The sequence below is a fragment of the Tauraco erythrolophus genome, chromosome 4, assembly GCF_009769465.1.
Source record: "Tauraco erythrolophus isolate bTauEry1 chromosome 4, bTauEry1.pri, whole genome shotgun sequence".
Lineage (NCBI taxonomy): Eukaryota > Metazoa > Chordata > Aves > Musophagiformes > Musophagidae > Tauraco > Tauraco erythrolophus.
Genome location: NC_141468.1, coordinates 71,862,295 through 71,880,814, shown reverse-complemented (window position 1 = coordinate 71,880,814; position 18,520 = coordinate 71,862,295). Strand labels below are relative to the sequence as shown.

Here is an 18,520-nt window from a genome sequence, read left to right as displayed (position 1 = left end):
CAGAGAAGGGCAACAAAGCTGGTGAAAGGGTTAGAAAGAGTAAAACACATGTTTGGTAAGGTTGTCTATGTTTTGGGAAAAAAATGCCTTCATATCTCTGGGAGGCAGAGCCACATAGCCATGAGCCTGGCATCCCCACTTCTAATGGCATGTGTACAATTGCTGTCAGACCATACTAGCAATTATGACCCAGGAATAACTTATTCTGCTGGAGCAGTATAATTTGCAGCAGGTAAAGATCCTTCCTGCTTCGTCTGCTCTCTCTATTCCCAAAATAATTACTCTGCCTTGCTGTTATCTCCCTGCAGCTCCTAGTTTAGATAGTAAGGATGTTTCTTGTATTAACAATTCTGCACTGAGTTGTCTTTTGAAAGTAGCTTGTGAAGGACACAAGAACTTCTTTTTGGAACTGACGTCCTTATGAATTCGTGTGCTTGCTGTTATATGGGAATATAACTTCAGAGAAGGCACTTATTTTAATTACAGATTTAAACATATATGTATAGTAAATTTTATCTTTTTTTCATTTCAGTGGATTTTTGAAAGTAACATGCTAATGTACAATATTCTATTTACTCAGATGTATGAAATCACAGAAGAAGGGGGAATACTCAAAACATTAAATGAAATATGGTGCAAATTGACTGAACCTCTGCAACCCCAGGTGCCACAACAAGAAAACACCAACATGAAAAGCCTGTCTTACCCTTTTTCCAGAGAGAAAATATATTTGTGAGTGATTTAAATTGTGATGAGCAATGAAGAAAGTTATCACTTATCATTTTAGTGTTTTCATTTTTTCTACCAGTATTTAATTCAAAATTCAGAAATTCATTGAGTATTTCTGGAAAACCTGAGGAAATATCCAAGTTGTCAGATTATTCTTGGATAATATTTCCAAGTGATAAAAGCATGTGTCTGCATAAAACTAAATTTATTGAAGGCCAAGTAAATAGATCTAAAGTAAATTAACATGCATTGGCACTGAGTTCAGTTTCAGTGGACCAAAAGAAATCTATGTTGCAGAGACTTTCTGCCAGTGTTCTACTTCCTTCTGCTGGATAATGCACTGGAAGCGGTGAAATAAGTAAAATAGCTATACTTTAAATCCTAGTACTGAATTCCTGATTATTTGGTTAAGGATATTACTGCCTATTTTGAAAAAAGAAAGAGCTAGTAGAAATTCAATAATATTTTTCCTCAATAGATTTATTATAGTAATTAAAACTTGGCTAATAACATGTGGATAAGGAATTCTTGACACTTGCCCTTTCACTCAGAATAATGCTTCTAGGCCCAGTTTGACATTAAACACTCTTTTTTTTTTCTCATGGATGTCTCCTTGTTGTTTATGTCTGATAAATAAAATTCAGTAATAAAAATAATGACCCACCATATCATTTGTTGTCCTCTTTAACAATTTTAATTAATACCAAATACAAGTAAAATTGATTGAGAGGAATAAACTGAGAAGGCTAATTTCACATATGATGATTTTAAGGTTTAAGGGAATGCATAATTCCGGTGGAATGGTTATTTGAAAGCAAGAGTAATGTTGACTGGTTAGTCACAACATCTGTATTAGGCTAGTTGAAACCTAATAACTTTGAATGTTATAGTGTGGAGGGTACGTTATGAGGAAAAGATTAAAATGTCATCCTGTGTAAACAATAGACAAGCTCTCCTCACCCAAAAGCCATTTTACATTAGTTAGTATTTTTGCATTTTTATGCCCACCATCACTGCAATCCAGGTAGAACTCTAAATGACTAAGTCTTAAATAGCACAGTATATTATGCTGTACTATTTCATCTACATTTCCTTCAAACATCTGTTTTTCTTACTTGCTGGGTTTTCTAAATGGATTCTAAATCAGAATCTTGTATGTTATCTTACTTGTTACTACCATGTCTGAAAACATAACTGACTATTTTTTCTACTCTCAACATTTTAGGTACAACATTAAAGACAAAGACACCTTTTTTGACAACGCTACCCGCAGCCGAATAGTAAGTAAACAAAAGTAACATATCATTGACTTCTTGCGCTGAATAGGATTTGCTTTAATAGTGAGTGTTGGTGACTACTTTGCTAATTTCATCAGTTTATGCCTTTCTCTGTTGCTGCAAAACACCAAGCAGTCATAAGTATGCAAGAAATACCCTTCCAGAGCTGCCTAGTGGTCCAGGAGTAGGACATGCTATGTAGGGAAACACTGCTACTGACTCCTCTGCTTCCTAATCTTAAACTAGATTTTATTCCATAGAAGGACCTCTTCTGCATTCCTGTAGTGAATTCCTAACTCCAGCAGTCTTTGGTGGGAAATCTTGTATAATGTTCCTGAGATCCTGCTAGGTCTCCAACACGATGAGGCAAGATTTCTCTTTACATAAACAATGCCAACTTCTTCCTAACGTGCTATATTCATCCATACACACTTGGGTTTCATAGGTACAGCATGCTTATTGATCACTTTATGTGCATCTTGATGTTCTACTCTCGAATGTGATGTGGGCAGATAATCCATTAGTGAGAGTTGCCATAGCGCTGTTAAGTGTTAACTAGCTGCCTCAAGTCATGCATTTATATATGAGTGAAACGTATGATTTAAATATATGTTCAAATGAACTCTGCAGAAGCTTGTTATTTTAAAATTTTGTTCTATTGCTAGCTCCATGATGAAAATACTGCTAGATGATTTGTGTGTTCTATCACTGTTCTTTTCCACAGGTACATGAAATTTTGAAGCGCACACCTACAAAGGCCAGAAATAGCATGGGTAAGAAGGAGGGAAGATAATTATATATGTTGTTTTAAAATTAATTGTTTAGGTGTCTCACTGAACACAGAAGTATGCTGGCACTGTTCCATGAAAAACAGAGATTGAAACAAATGTTTTTTCTGAGGAATAAAATCAGACTTTCTGGTCCATGTTTTGGATAGGATATGGTAATGGAAGCTTGCTTTTCATTTCTACAAGTGCAAGATGCGGCACATAACTTGCATTTTGTCTATTGTTATAGAATTGGACTTGATTATTATATGACCTGCTTTTGAAAATTCAGATGTCAACTACGATATGTTGTATTATTTCTTCCAGAAGCAGATTTTTCTTGTCATTTCAGTAGAATAATACATCTTTCTAGGTTATTTTTATCACTGTGGCTTTAAAAATTATGTCCATGAACTGCATAGTGAACTATATGGCTTAACTATGACTGTTTTGAAGATATTGTGTGATACTTTTGGAGTAACCCTGAAATACTTGGAGCTTTTGTTTCCTTGAGGCTCAGAACATATACAAGTATACTTTCTTTTCTCTACTCTTTTCTTTCATCTATTATGATATCATGACACATATCTCCCTGGTGGCAAAGAAGTGATAGTATTGGTCTGGCACGTCTTCTGAAAGTCTACTTATGTGCAGATCATGAAGTCCTAGGGTAATGCACTTGCAAAGAATAAATCCGTGTGACAGATTCCTGCACAGTCTTGATGTAACTTTGTGTGGTGAAGCTGCAGTAACAGATTTCTTTGGTGCAGCAGCTGGAGTAGAAAATAGATTAATTTAGGTCTCCCTGAAATAGAGGGCTTTATCCCACAGTACTCTACCAAGCAGATTCCTGAAGAGGCCAAAGGCTGCTTTCCTGAAGTCCGGGGTACTGAGCTTGCTGTGCTTCCTCCTTGCTATCCTAAGGATCTTGAACTCCACCATTTCATGGTCATTGCAGTCAAGGCTGCCTTTGAGCTTCATATTCCCCACCAGCCCCTCCTTGTTGGTGAGAACAAGGTCCAGCATAGCACCTCTCCTCCTTGGTTCCTCTACCACTTGGAGAAGAAAGTTATCATCAATGCATTCCAGGAACCTTCTGGATTGCTTATGCCCTGCTGTGCTGTCCCTCCAACAGGTATCAGGGTGGCTGAAGTCCCCCATGAGGATCAGGGTTTGTGAATGTGAAGGTACTTCTATCTGTCTATAGAAGGCCTCGTGCTTGGTCTTCTTGGTCAGGTGTTCCCTCTGAAGTGGTCAGGTGACCCTCTGTTCCCTAAAGAAGGGAGTCACCTACAACTATGACCTGTATTTTCTTCCTCATCGAGGTGGTTGTGATACTGAGGGTGGGCCTTTATGAATGACTCTGGCAACACCTCTGGTGTAGATAGACTGCCATCCACATCATCCATTGACTGATCGTCCACCTCCAGAGCCTCATACCTGTTGTACAGAGGCACCTGGGAAGGTGAGGTGGGCAAGGAAGGGGTTCGCCTGTCACCCCAAGAACGGATTTGCCTCCATTCACTCATTTCCTTTAAGCAACTTCCTTCAGCCTGGTGGGGAGAGGATACAAGATCCCCTTGATCTTGTTTGTTGTGGTTTTTTTTCTTTTTTTTTTTTCTTTCTCTCTAGTGGTTGTTCCTGTTTCTGTCTCAGGGAGGGGAGAGCATGGTTCCACCAGTCTGTTTCTTTCTCAGACTCCGTGGTGCTCCTTAACCTTTCTACTTCCTCTCAGAGCTCTGCCACCGTGCTGAGCAGCAGTATCATCTCAATACCATGCTGTATTGATATGAGGAAGGATAGAAAACCCAACACTCGGTTCAGTGAAAACAAAACCTGATCTAATATTAATCAATAGAGAGTAAGAGTTTCTTCAATCACAAACTTCTGTGAAATTGGTTTTTTAATTGATTGGGTGCATCAGTGGGTATCCATGGTTCTGATCATTGTCAAGCTTCGAGAAGGACTTCCCTGATGCTTTCCTCCTCAGTCACATGCCTCTGCTATCAGGAAGAGAAAGTGGCCAAAGCAGTCTTTGAGCTGTACTAGTTCATTCAAGAAAAAAGCACTATATGGAAAGGAGTCGTTCTCTGAAAACATGTTTTCCATAACTGGGTACTTCTAGGTTGGTATACACTCATCTTGAAATGATTTTGAATATTTTCAGTAATACAGCTCAGTCCCCTTTGCGATGTCATGAAATGAAATCTGTAATAATCTTTTCTGTTTAACCGTGCCTAGCTGTTGACATAGTTTTATTTTTTTTTCTTTTAGGTATTAGCACATTAATAGCAAACAATGTTTATGATGCAGCATACCCACTTCATGATGTATGTATATAGTATTAAAAATCTAGTTCTATGATGTTATCACATAATAGTGCATATGTTTATTGCCTGTGACAATGAAAATAGATTCTAAGTGTGTGATTCCAGTATGAAAACTCTTACATAAGTGCATTTCAAGTTGTGACCTAAAAGTAAAATCAACAATGTAGGAACAACTGAACAATCTTTTATTAAATGTTTTCTGTTTTTACATCGGTTATTAAATTATTTGCTTTCCCTAGGGTGAATATGAAGGCCAGAATGATGATATGAATGAAAGAAAGGTAAAATATATTGCAAAACTAATTTCATATTAGATTTAATGTGATAAATTTGAATTACTGTCCTAAATGCTATCATAAAGCATTAGCCAGTGTTCAATCAAGTAAATGTTTTCACAAATGCATATATTTTTTGCATTATGTATTTTCCTCTATTTCTGCATAAAAATTCCTTTTCATAAGAGTTTTATGAAGTTTTCTTATAAAGTCTTCTCATGAAGTATAACAGTGAATTTAATTTGATATTTACATCTTGAAATGCTTCAATTTTCTCTCCGTAAGCATAGATAATATTTTTCAACCTGTCAGAAAGTAAAAGTTTTTAAATAACTTACGTGATTATTTTCTTTTATAACCATATGGTACTATAGAACAATGGCTACTACAATAAAACATAGTTATATTTTTAATTTGATTTTGCATTCAATTAAATTATATGCAATTTCTAAAAATCTGCTTCTAGTTATTTTGTAAATAAAAAGTTTCTAGCTATCAAATGACTTTTGAAAATATATCACCGTCTGCAGAAAAGAAATGGATGCATAATCAAAGACTATGTGAATTCAGACTGTTTTTAATATGTATACTTACTATTAGAAATGAGCAAAACCATTTAATTACTGTAATCCATTAAGATCTATTTCATATTGTTCTCTAATATTTGGGGTTTTTTTTCCCCCTTGATATACAAACAATAGCACAGGAAATGAAGCGGGAAAATTGTGGGGAGAGAAAGTTGGAGGGGGAAGAGTGAAGAAAAAGAGAATGTTTTGATGCCTAAAATATTTACTATACTAGAAATTATTTCTAGAAATAACTAGAAAATAAATTTCATGTATTCTTGATGACTTGTAAATCATTTAAGAAATGTTTTTAACTCTGGCATTACATGTTGGTATATGCCATCTATTGCTTGAAGAAAAGGTAAGGAAATAGAATTAATCTGGCAAAACACAGTGTAGTTCTCAGGAGTATAATTACCACAGATTATGATTATTTGAGTATTTGACTGAGTTCAAAAGTCATACAAATAAATTTGATTTCTCCAGTGCGGGGTTAGTAAAAATTTGTAAACATAATCTTCTTTGTAGTTTCTGGTAAATAGTGTTAACATTCAGCCACTAGATGTCTTCATGTGCCATATACAATTTGATTTAATATATGAACCTTGGTAAGCAAAAGAGAAGTTGGAAAACAAACTATAAAGAAGCTTGTACGTTTATGTCTGTTACTTTGAATCTTTTGTGCGTGAAGAAATCACCTACTCTGCACTTGCAGAATTTTCTCTAAGTGAAAATAGTGTTGCAGTAACAGACTTATAGTTTACTGACTTAAAAGGTGAGCAAAATTTTTAGAAAAGAAAATGAACATTAGTCAATGGAGGAAGATTGGGTACTGTGGAAAAGGGGGGAAGAGGGCTTAAAAGGACTAGTGTCTGGAAAAATATTCACCCTACTAGTTGTATTTTGTGCTGCCTTCTTTCTATTCTGCCTATTAGGCTCAGTTATGAAGTGTTAAGTATTAAAAACATAAAAGGTTCTTTCCAGAAATACTTCATTGATTATTCACATGTGTCTCTGCTGCCTAGCTATTGAATCTGCTGTAGTATTTCTATGCATAACATCATCTGTTTTCTATCTGAATCTAATAGTCTCAGTGTTTAATTTCCTGAAAAGCCCTGATCAGGTTTAAAGCAAAGGGGGGCATTCTTTGGTTTTATTTTTCTGTGCCCCTTTTTATTTTGTCCATTTTAACTTATCTGTATCTTTCGTTTCAATTGTCTGTTGTATAAGCCCTAAGAATGATGAACTAACTGAGCCTGTCTTATGCCAATAAGGCAGCACAAGTAATTAAGGTTTATGTAGCATTTCATAATATAGAAGGTTAATCCTTATTAACCCTCTTCAGGATTTTCTTTGAGAAAATGCACTGTGAAACAATACTTTTGTCACATTCTAGGAGAATTAGAAATCTGCATTCAAGGAAACCCACCCTTTTCCTAAGACTATTGATAGGAGTAAAGGAATTTCCCTCTTTTAGTGTGACTTCTGCTCTAGAAAAAGTCTTTTTAAGAAAGCTATTGCACAGCAGCATGGCAATAACTTGCCCTGAGTATAAACACTGACTTGATCTTTTTTAAGCTTTTAGCCCACTGGCAACTTGTAACTCGTCATTGCTAGCAGTATGTTTGACATTGAGAAACACATACGGGCTTTATTACCTAGCTGGGAAATACACCGTTGTCATATACTACAACAACATCCCTAGAATATTAGAAGCAGATTGGAAAGTATTATTATAAACATACAGAAAGTACTGCTTTTCAGTGAAGCTGATAAAATACAATAAATTGTATTACAAAATTCTTCCTAGAACTCCTTTCAATTTAATAAATATCATGAAAGGAAGCACATTCATTCCATCTTCCAGATTAAGCTTAATCTTGTAAAATTGCAGTGTTGAGACTGAGGTTTAGTGTGGGCAACACACGTGAGTGGAAAATATTCATGCCATAAATTCACCTTCAGTGCTTTGGAATCAGAATATCCAGTGTGATTCTGTAGTCTGACATAATGCCATAGCAACCTGTTCCTGAACTGACTGCAATTTTAGAAAGATCTTTCTTTTCGCTCTTCAAATTCCATTCTGTAGCTACGTTCAAAACAGCTTTTAACTAGTTCTAATGATTTAATAGCTTTAACTTGCTTGTTTTGTATCTTTCAGTGGATGCCTGTATTAGTATGATTATTTATGGAAACAAATAAAATTTTAGGTAATGCTGTGGGGTAATGGCAAGGGTTGATTTTGAATAAGTAACCACAAGTTTTCATATGAAAATATCAATATGGCAGCCAGGGCAATTCTCTTCCACTCCTGTTGAAGCCAAAGAAATTCAAACCTAGTCCCATCGTTTCTTTCCACAAGTGTAAAGCATTTTGCAGAACTGTTCTGTAAGAGCAATACTCTAAAAGCCAAGACTCCGCACTCCTTGAATCTCATTGCCGAATTCCCAATTGCTTCAGCAGTGTAGAGTTTACTCCTTGATCTATGAACAGAAAATGCTTTTTGCTGGATCTCTAATGAGTATGCAATGGCATACCTCCGTTCACTTAAATGGTTGGAAGCCAGTTCCCATATTTTGAGAAATAATACTTTGTCTGACGCATATTTGCAAGATCCAGGTCTTAATTGCTACTTGCTATTTATTTAGTTCTTTCACATAGCATCTGCAGGAGGAGAGGCATTATAAACAGTAGGAAAATGTGATTGGAAAACCCCAAAATATGTCAAGAAAACTGCAGTTACAGTATCTAAAATTTCTCCACTTATTTTAATTGTGCTGTTAACTTCGTAAGATGGTGTAGCATGCTGCTAGCTGTCAAAATGGACCATCTGACAAATTCAACTACTGATAATTGCAAAAATTATGTGTACTTTATTACTAACATCCTCTCCAGCTCTTGCACACTCACGTAACTCCATTGTGCAATAATCTATTCTTTACTGGGAAAAAAGCGGCATGCTTAAGGAGTATATATTTTACAAATAGAACTAAACAGTTTGCAATCTAGTCTGCAACTAAGCTGATGAGTTCTGCATATTACACATTTCGAAAAAATCTGTATCTTAGTCTTAAAATTACTAATTTTGACTGTCTTTGGATTTTCCTTTTTTCTGTTAAAGAAAAAAAGGAAACAAATATTTAATTTAACTTATCTGCAGAATATCCTCTATATGTACACAGTTGTGTACTCATGTGCATATGTTTCTTGGTTTGTGTCTTCCTCCTCAGCAGCTTTAAAACTTATTGCCCAATCCCATCCAAAGTTTACAGAAGAATAGAGATCTCCAAGGTATTAACTCGGCAATTACATTGCTTCACATTAACTACAATTCCAGGCAAGGGACTATCAGTTAGTGTTCACAGCAGGGGAGGAACCGAAGTATGAAGTCATCTCTTGGAGCCAGCAGATATTCCACACAGAAGCTCATTCTTAAAACACAGTTTCATCACTACTCCAATTTTACTAGGAATGACGTGGTGCCTTATTATAAAGGGGCTGACTGCAACTCTCATATGCTGCTCTTTTTCTGGATCCCCTCCACTTCTGTTTCGAAAATAGGGATAAAAGGCTCAACACCCGCCTTTTTGGGTGATACATATTTATAATCTATAAATAGTAATGTGATTTATTTAATTTCATTTATCATCATATTCTGGTTATTTGTTTATTATTTGTCGACGCGCTCTGTACTTCAAGAAATAGTTTTCAATCAGCTTGTTGTCTTAGACTGTCTATGGTCTTGTCACAGCATAAGACTGTGAAAGGAATACAAACAGCTCAGGTGATTTCACAGAAAAATTTACTCTTTTGCATGGGACTGCCCTGATTTTTATTTTCTTCTGAAGATAAAAGATGGTGAACAGTTATCTAACTTATATCCTATTGATGGAAGTTTCCTTTGAGCTTCCTTTGACTTTCATATAATTCTGGAAAGCTTCATTTTTGAACCTACTTTCTGGATTATTAATAAATGCATACACAGTTATAAAATTAACTCTTTTACTAAATTGTTAATTGCATGGTAATTTCTATGCAGCAGCTGGCCTTTGTTTCAGAACAGTGTGATGTTTTTCACACCATAATTACCAGTTTCCTTTAGAGCTTCTTGTAAAAGAGTGTCAAAAGTTTCTTTTTTTCTTTTTGAAAGTCAAATGAAGTTGTGTCACATATAGCGCATCGATGAAAGAGGGAACAAGGAAGATTATCCTGAGTCCCTTACCTATTGCAGTTGAGTGTATTGTGGTTAATATACCACAGGTCCTGAAACGTTTCCTTTTATCCCTGACTGTTCCCACTGGTTTCTTCCCATCGTAAGAAGTTTCTGTAGGATCTGTGCCTTCCTTTGTGCTGTCTGTAAGCTGTGGGTGAATTTGCATTCCCAACAGTAAATGTGAACTTTTGTGCAGCATGGAGAGAGAAGGTGCTTTTATACGGGCTCTACTGGGTATAGTACCCTCAGGATCTGAGCAGAAGAGCAGGATGGTTTTGCCACATTTGTTATGCCTTGATGTGTTTTTACATACAAGTTTACCAGTTTCAGGCTCTGACCTCAGTTCACTTTACCTTGGACCTGGAAACACTGGTCAGTACTTATGTATGGTATAATTCCAGACATTAAATAAATTACATCATAGAAGAATTTCACTCTGTAAGTAGGGTTATTTCTAGCATCTTTCCAAAGATTACCTCAAGACTACATCATCTTTTATTTTTCCTTTTGAGCCTTTCTGTTTAACATCACTATCTAACAAATGTGGTGAGGAGTAGGTAGGTATGTGGAGAAAGATGTTTGTACACCCTCCTCACGTTGCGGGCTTAGTTGGAGTCTTCCGTAACTGTCTGAAAAATATACTTGGAAGTTTGTACTGAAGTATGGGAAACTGCTTTTTTTGATACATATATTTTTAACTCTTAGAAGATGTTTATAGAAACAGATGGGAGCACTTATTTCAATTTAATTTTCTGGCTCTTTTTATTTAGTTGCTGTATCGAGAATGGGCAAGATACGGAGTATTTTACAAGTTTCAACCTATTGACCTCATAAGGTAATATGGACTTGCATAAAACACTAAGAGACTTGGTTCTTAGCTGATGCAGATTAAGTTCCTCTCAGTTAATTCAGTAAATAAAATCTTGGATTGATCAGAGCATTAAAAATAATGCTCTCACTGCTTTTCTGTAGCTCTGATGATAGTTTACTGTAACAAAAATACGCTAAACGATAACGTATCTTTGGTTTTGTATAGTGCGTATTCCTAGAAGAATGTCATACTTCAGATTTTTTTTTGAAAAAAACATTAATTCTTCCAAAAGAGAAGAATTTCCGTTTATATTGATGAATTTTTATTGGAGAGTACAGTCACAAAACCTGGTAAATAATCAGAAGCTGGTGTTCACATCATGAATCAATGTGAAAGTATTTGACAGTTTTGAAATTGATTAGATTTTTTACTCCTGGTTTTACAAGTTTTATTCATCTGAACACATCCATATGTGTTCCCAGTGTTTCTTGCGTATTCTGAATTTTGACTTTACAAATATAGAAGAAGTTGGGCGTGAAATAAAACAAAATAAACCAACCATGCTTTTTAAGGAATTTCCACAATATCCTTACAAGGAACTAAAACTAAAACAAAACATTTTTTGTTGTGTACTATAAATACTGAGTAAAGAAAAAAAAATGTTTGTGAAAATTGCTGACTTAAAATATTCTTACATAAGATATCTGTCTAGGAATAAATAAACTGTGATATTAGCAAACAAACAACAGAAAAAAAACCACTACAAAATCTGTTTCTGGATAATTTGTATACATAAGAAAGATGACATTCGTTAGCGTTTATCTTTCAAATAATCAAACTCCAACTAGGTTTTATTATGTGATCTGATGTGTGGTTTCCTGGTTTGTGATTTCCTGAAAAGCTGGTGTTAGTAATACGGATAATCAATAATATTTGTAAAATGTAGTTATCGTATTTTGAGTTTAAGTTGAAATACTGCATATAGTTTTTCAAAAACTTAGTCACTAACTTGTAACGTGAGCAGAATTGCTTTTTATTGGAGGTGAGACGTTTCAAACTGGCAAATGGTAGTGAGACCATCAAATCTTTTTGAAGTTCTGCAAGGCTTTGACATTTCCTCTTTTTTGCCTTGATGTTTTTGTGCAGGATTTATGTGCTTTTTGAACACCAGTTATTCTATGCCAGGCTACTGCATGGAATAGGTAAACTCAGAACAAGGTTACAATACCTGGTATATTGTTGGTAAATATTTCAAATGTTGGGTTAAACTGTGATGGGCTAGAGGAATTCTCAAGTTTTACCAACCTGACAGTTCAGCTGAATTAAAAGAGGTACATCTGCTTACACTCCATCTTCATTTGTATTTTGCTGTCTCCATTATAATGTTTCACCGATATATATCTGATATACTGATATGATTTCGTAGAAATTCTGTAGTTTAAACTTCTATGAGAAAGAAAAAAAGGACCAGACATATGCAATTGATTGTCTGTTCTCAGAGATGATTTTTCTTGCTTTTATCTTCCATATTTTGCTTGACTGCAAGTTTGACTGTTACCACTGAAATAAATGTGGTTTTTATTTTCTGGGCTTTAGAGTATATATACCTGAAGAATTACCACACTTTTCTTTCTGCAACTGAAACAGGTTTTTGCACTTTCATACCGTGGGGGGTAATTGAGCTCCGTCTCAATATGGATGCTTATTCCCTTGGCAAACATCAGACATGCTTCGTGGGTTTTGGTAATTTACTGTGATCCTTCTTTCTTAGGTTGATTAGATTATACTCAACTTTTTTTTTTCTGATTATGGGAGCACTGTGTGACTTAATAAGTTTGTATTCAGGCTTTGGTGGACAAAAGAAGCAGCATTTATTTTGCCTTATTCTCAAAAACCGTTCTGACTGATGTTTTCAAATACATTAACTCTGTTGAAGTATGTTGCTTTAATTAGATTCACATCCCTAAATTAGTTAGACTTTTTAGTCTGATTTTTAATACGACATGCAACAGTGTAGATCTTTTTAAGTATTCCTGTTTCACCTTCAGTAGGAACACAAATTGAAAGTTATTCTTTAACTGAAGTGCCTCTACTGGAAGACTAGCTATGGCACTGTAGAATTATAAATCAGTATTTTGCTTCTGTCCATACAGTTGTTGCCAGTTTCCCAATGATTGTACACCAAAGCTAGGAACCACATATTTGTTACGCTCACTCTTGGTGCAGACCAGGGATTCTCTGAGGTCTCTTCTAAGGTCTGATATCCTGAGGGAATTCTATTCGCATAGTCAGTCTTTGAATATTTTCAAGTTCTTAAAACATAAAACAGAATAAAGGACAATTAACGATATTCACTGACAGTTCTATGGATATATCACCCAGCTGGCTTGTATTGGTAATCACCTAATTAAGGTTTAGGCCCTGCCTACAAAAGGCGGGCCGTTTCCTCCTGGCTGTGGAAGATGCAACGACATCCTTGGAGCTGCAGCCTAGGCTGGTGAGCAAAATCTGGTGACCCTGACGTGATACCCTCACAAGAGACCCTGAAGACTGTGACCCCGACTCCCTCGCCAGAGCCCGAGCCAAGAGCCAGAGCCAAAAGAGCAGGAGCCAGAGCAAGAAATCCTTTGATAAAGAAGGTAAAGTCGCTACCCTAAAAGAGGGAAGCGAGCTGGAGTCAGAATGAATGAACTGGGTCTCTGCTCACTGTAAAGCCTTCCTGAAAACCAAAAAAACCTGTAAAACAAAAAGGGGAATTATGGATATATCACCCAGCTGGCTTGTATTGGTAATGATCTAATTAAGGTTTAGGTGCTGCCTACAAAAGGCGGGCCATTTCCTCCTGGCTGCAGAAGATGCAACGACATCCTTGGAGCCACAGCCTAGGCTGGTGAGCAACCTCCTCTGTGTCTTTATCTGTAAAAGTCTTTTGCTCTGGCTTTATGCACCACTTTGCGCTATGGGGAAAAGCTAATTTTTTTTCTAAATTAGGAAATGCAGTTGTGAGTGAGGAGGGTTTCACCAAATAAGAACACAGCGAGTGTTACATATTTCTATTCTCAACAAAACAATTTCAATTAAAAACTTGAAGGGAATAGGGCAGATACCACATTGTGAATTGAGGGTTGATTTGTAAAATGTTTATAACACCCTGTCTCTCAGTGCACATGCTGCACTTAAAACCTGGCTAAGTTATAAATCCTTAACCGACTTGACCGACTTAGAACCGACTTGACTTAGAACCGACTTGACTTAGAACCGACTTGACTTAGAACCGACTTGACTTAGAACCGACTTGACTTAGAACCGACTTGACTTAGAACCGACTTGACTTAGAACCGACTTGACTTAGAACCGACTTGACTTAGAACCGACTTGACTTAGAACCGACTTGACTTAGAACCGACTTGACTTAGAACCGACTTGACTTAGAACCGACTTGACTTAGAACCGACTTGACTTAGAACCGACTTGACTTAGAACCGACTTGACTTAGAACCGACTTGACTTAGAACCGACTTGACTTAGAACCGACTTGACTTAGAACCGACTTGACTTAGAACCGACTTGACTTAGAACCGACTTGACTTAGAACCGACTTGACTTAGAACCGACTTGACTTAGAACCGACTTGACTTAGAACCGACTTGACTTAGAACCGACTTGACTTAGAACCGACTTGACTTAGAACCGACTTGACTTAGAACCGACTTGACTTAGAACCGACTTGACTTAGAACCGACTTGACTTAGAACCGACTTGACTTAGAACCGACTTGACTTAGAACCGACTTGACTTAGAACCGACTTGACTTAGAACCGACTTGACTTAGAACCGACTTGACTTAGAACCGACTTGACTTAGAACCGACTTGACTTAGAACCGACTTGACTTAGAACCGACTTGACTTAGAACCGACTTGACTTAGAACCGACTTGACTTAGAACCGACTTGACTTAGAACCGACTTGACTTAGAACCGACTTGACTTAGAACCGACTTGACTTAGAACCGACTTGACTTAGAACCGACTTGACTTAGAACCGACTTGACTTGACTTAGAACCGACTTGACTTGACTTAGAACCGACTTGACTTGACTTAGAACCGACTTGACTTGACTTAGAACCGACTTGACTTGACTTAGAACCGACTTGACTTGACTTAGAACCGACTTGACTTGACTTAGAACCGACTTGACTTGACTTAGAACCGACTTGACTTGACTTAGAACCGACTTGACTTGACTTAGAACCGACTTGACTTGACTTAGAACCGACTTGACTTGACTTAGAACCGACTTGACTTGACTTAGAACCGACTTGACTTGACTTAGAACCGACTTGACTTGACTTAGAACCGACTTGACTTGACTTAGAACCGACTTGACTTGACTTAGAACCGACTTGACTTGACTTAGAACCGACTTGACTTGACTTAGAACCGACTTGACTTGACTTAGAACCGACTTGACTTGACTTAGAACCGACTTGACTTGACTTAGAACCGACTTGACTTGACTTAGAACCGACTTGACTTGACTTAGAACCGACTTGACTTGACTTAGAACCGACTTGACTTGACTTAGAACCGACTTGACTTGACTTAGAACCGACTTGACTTGACTTAGAACCGACTTGACTTGACTTAGAACCGACTTGACTTGACTTAGAACCGACTTGACTTGACTTAGAACCGACTTGACTTGACTTAGAACCGACTTGACTTGACTTAGAACCGACTTGACTTGACTTAGAACCGACTTGACTTGACTTAGATGTACGGTGCCCCACTCTGTAGTGGCTGGTTGACTCAGCAGGTCAGTTTTATGCTTCCCAGATTTGGAACAAATACCTATATATCTTCTGAAAGCCAGGTTTCTAAGCAGGGAGCAGTGAGGCATGCCTCCCACGTACAGTCAGGAGACTGAAAGCAGTGAGCTCCCTTCACATCTTCCCTCTGCAATGCTCACATGGCTATCACCAGCTTACATAAGGCTGCAGAGAGAAAACTCTACTGTGGTAGATGTGCCGGGTAATATCCAGTTCCTAATGCCTGGCGAATAGCTATGCTATGAGCTTTTCTCTCTGCTGAAGCAACTGCTGGGTTAAGTGGTTATTTGCTACTTTGTGAGTAAGACATCACTTACAGCATGTAATCTGTACACTCTTACGATTAGGAGTTTTTCTCTACCTGGCAATTTGATTCCTTATTTAACAGAAATGCCTTTTCAGTGGAAACCAAGTATGTTTCGGGCTTACTCGTTGATTCCTTTCTTTTATAGCTCCTTTTCTTCACTGTGTGCCAGTGAGGCGCTCATAATTTTTCAGGGTTCCCTTCCCCTTAGAGGGAAGAGGGAGCTTGCTTTCTTTCTGGATTTTAATAATCAATGTGTTTAGAGTGTTGTTCTTTCCTGCTTGGTCTAATGTATTACTGTAGCATTCTTCTGAGACAACACTGATCCATGGGGTCCTGGAGAGGGTCCCCTTATGCCAGGTGGGTAACAGTGAAAAACAGTTCTTGGTAAACAACTAAATGACTCAGTTCCCATACAGAAATATGGGAACACTATGCAATTTTTCCCTGACTGTCTTTAACAGGCATATCTTCAATATTCACAAAGATGCTGAGGCTATATGTAAGGAATTCTTTATTAGGAAAAGAAAATAACTTTAAGCCTGGGAAACTGCAGTAATCGAACAAACATAGCATTAAATAGAAAAATGCCCATGAGCTCTACCAGTAACTTTGGCAGTTGTCCATCTAACTCCTTTCCAAACTTCTGCTGAGAACGTGCCTGTGGCAATAAGCTGAGCATATCTTCTCACTATAACCCTTCTGCACTTTGAGTCCAACATCTTTTTATAGTTCCAAGGAACTCCACAACGAGGATTCATTCTCAACATGGGGTACGTTAAACTTACAGTTCATCATCATTAAAGCACTAGGTAGAGTGGGAAGTGCTATGCCAGTATCCACTCAACCTTGGTGATGTCCTTTGTACCAGTTTTTATAGCAGACAGCTTCCTGGAGGGAGCCAGAAGCAGGTGGGACCCTGGCGGAGAGTCCTAGCTGTTGAGAAAAGAACGCTTTCTCCATCATTATAACTCTTTCTCCTTTCCAGTGTCTGTGTGATTTCATCACCCCTCACCACCCCAGTTTATTTATGAATGGACTTTTGTATCATGTTATACATCCATTAAATTGACTGCATATTAGATGCTTGATGCTAGGACAGCACTTCTCATCTACAGTTGTAGGGAGTTTCCGCTCCACTCCTGGAACTTCACATCACAGGACTTACATGAGGGCTCAAGCCTGTGTTTATTGCAACACAGAGGGTTTTTGCTTATGGTGCATAAATCACTGAAGAATTTGTATTGAATTATTCTGCTGGATGCAGGCCTGTGACTGGAGTGAGATGATTTACTTACAGCTCTGCATTTCATAGACTTCGCCAGTCCTGTAGGAAGTGATTCTCTCTCTGTCTGTTTTGGCAAGAGCTTGGTCTTATTTATTGGTGCTTGTATGAGAGATGGAATTTTAAATCAGTTAGCTTGTATCACAGTGGTGAGAAAAAACAGATCCCTGCTTTCTGATAAACATAATTCCCAGGCTGCGGGTCACTGTCTGAACATTAAGATCCTCATTACCATCCAGATTCCTCACTCCTTCAGTGAGATTTTCAAAAGCTAGATCCAGCAAAGGATGTGCACATCTACATCAGGACTTATGCAAAGCCAAGGCTCTGAAGGCTGAAGTTGTTGCAGTGCATCTTCCTGGTGCCTCCCCGTTGGATTTTGTAGTTTTGTAGGCAGCTAGATTTCAGTTTTATCTGTGTGCAGAACTGTCTCAGGCTAAGTTCTGTAGTGGTTGTACAGTGGTTAAACTTCACAGCCAGAAACTTACATTTCTTAATGGACTTCAGTGAAAGTTTGTTCTTTTAAACTAGAGAAGCAAAAGCCAGAGGTAGGAGGCTGCATTTGGAACAAAAGAGAAAGTCCTGCATTTTCATCTACATGCATACAAATATTTGTAGGCATCTAGAGGTGTGCATGGCTGGCAACTGCAGGGAGTAGAAAACAGTTGCTGCATTTGGGTCATTACAGTTCTGCTTATCTTGTAAAACTGCTCTTGACCTCTTAATCTCTGTAGAAAGTTCTGGCTATGGCATGCTGGAGTGAGAAGAGGTCCTTTTCTGACTCCTTGAGCGCTGACCGGCAGTTAAGACCAACCCTTGATTTAGAGGTATACCCCAATATTAAGATGCTTTGTAGAGGACCCTATCTTTCTCTGTACGTAAGTTACATTATAGCTTTGTCTGATCCAGTAACCTGTCTCTAACAGTGAACAAACCCAAGATGATAAGGGAAGAGATTAAGAACTGGGTATCACGTAACAATTATTCCCAGAAAACACCTGCATAAAGAAAGCTTCGAACAAGGAAATTCTCTGAACTTCCACAGTCAGAACAGAAAAATAAACATTTTAATGAAATATTGAGCAGGCGATTGCTGCTGATGTGTATTACTGTCTTGGTGGAACAGTTGCAAT

The 18,520-nt window shown here is 37.5% G+C and overlaps 1 protein-coding gene across 1 annotated transcript in view; it reads left to right on the top strand.

Moving 5' to 3' along the window:
- ANO2 (anoctamin 2) overlaps positions 1-18,520 on the top strand; it is a 198,399-nt gene that overhangs the window by 47,994 nt on the left and 131,885 nt on the right. Inside the window, exons 5-10 of the mRNA XM_086610450.1 lie at positions 581-732; positions 1,955-2,009; positions 2,731-2,779; positions 5,048-5,103; positions 5,343-5,384; positions 10,928-10,992. Of these exons, the coding sequence (XP_086466576.1) occupies positions 581-732; positions 1,955-2,009; positions 2,731-2,779; positions 5,048-5,103; positions 5,343-5,384; positions 10,928-10,992 (419 nt within the window). The remainder of the gene's footprint in view (positions 1-580; positions 733-1,954; positions 2,010-2,730; positions 2,780-5,047; positions 5,104-5,342; positions 5,385-10,927; positions 10,993-18,520) is intronic.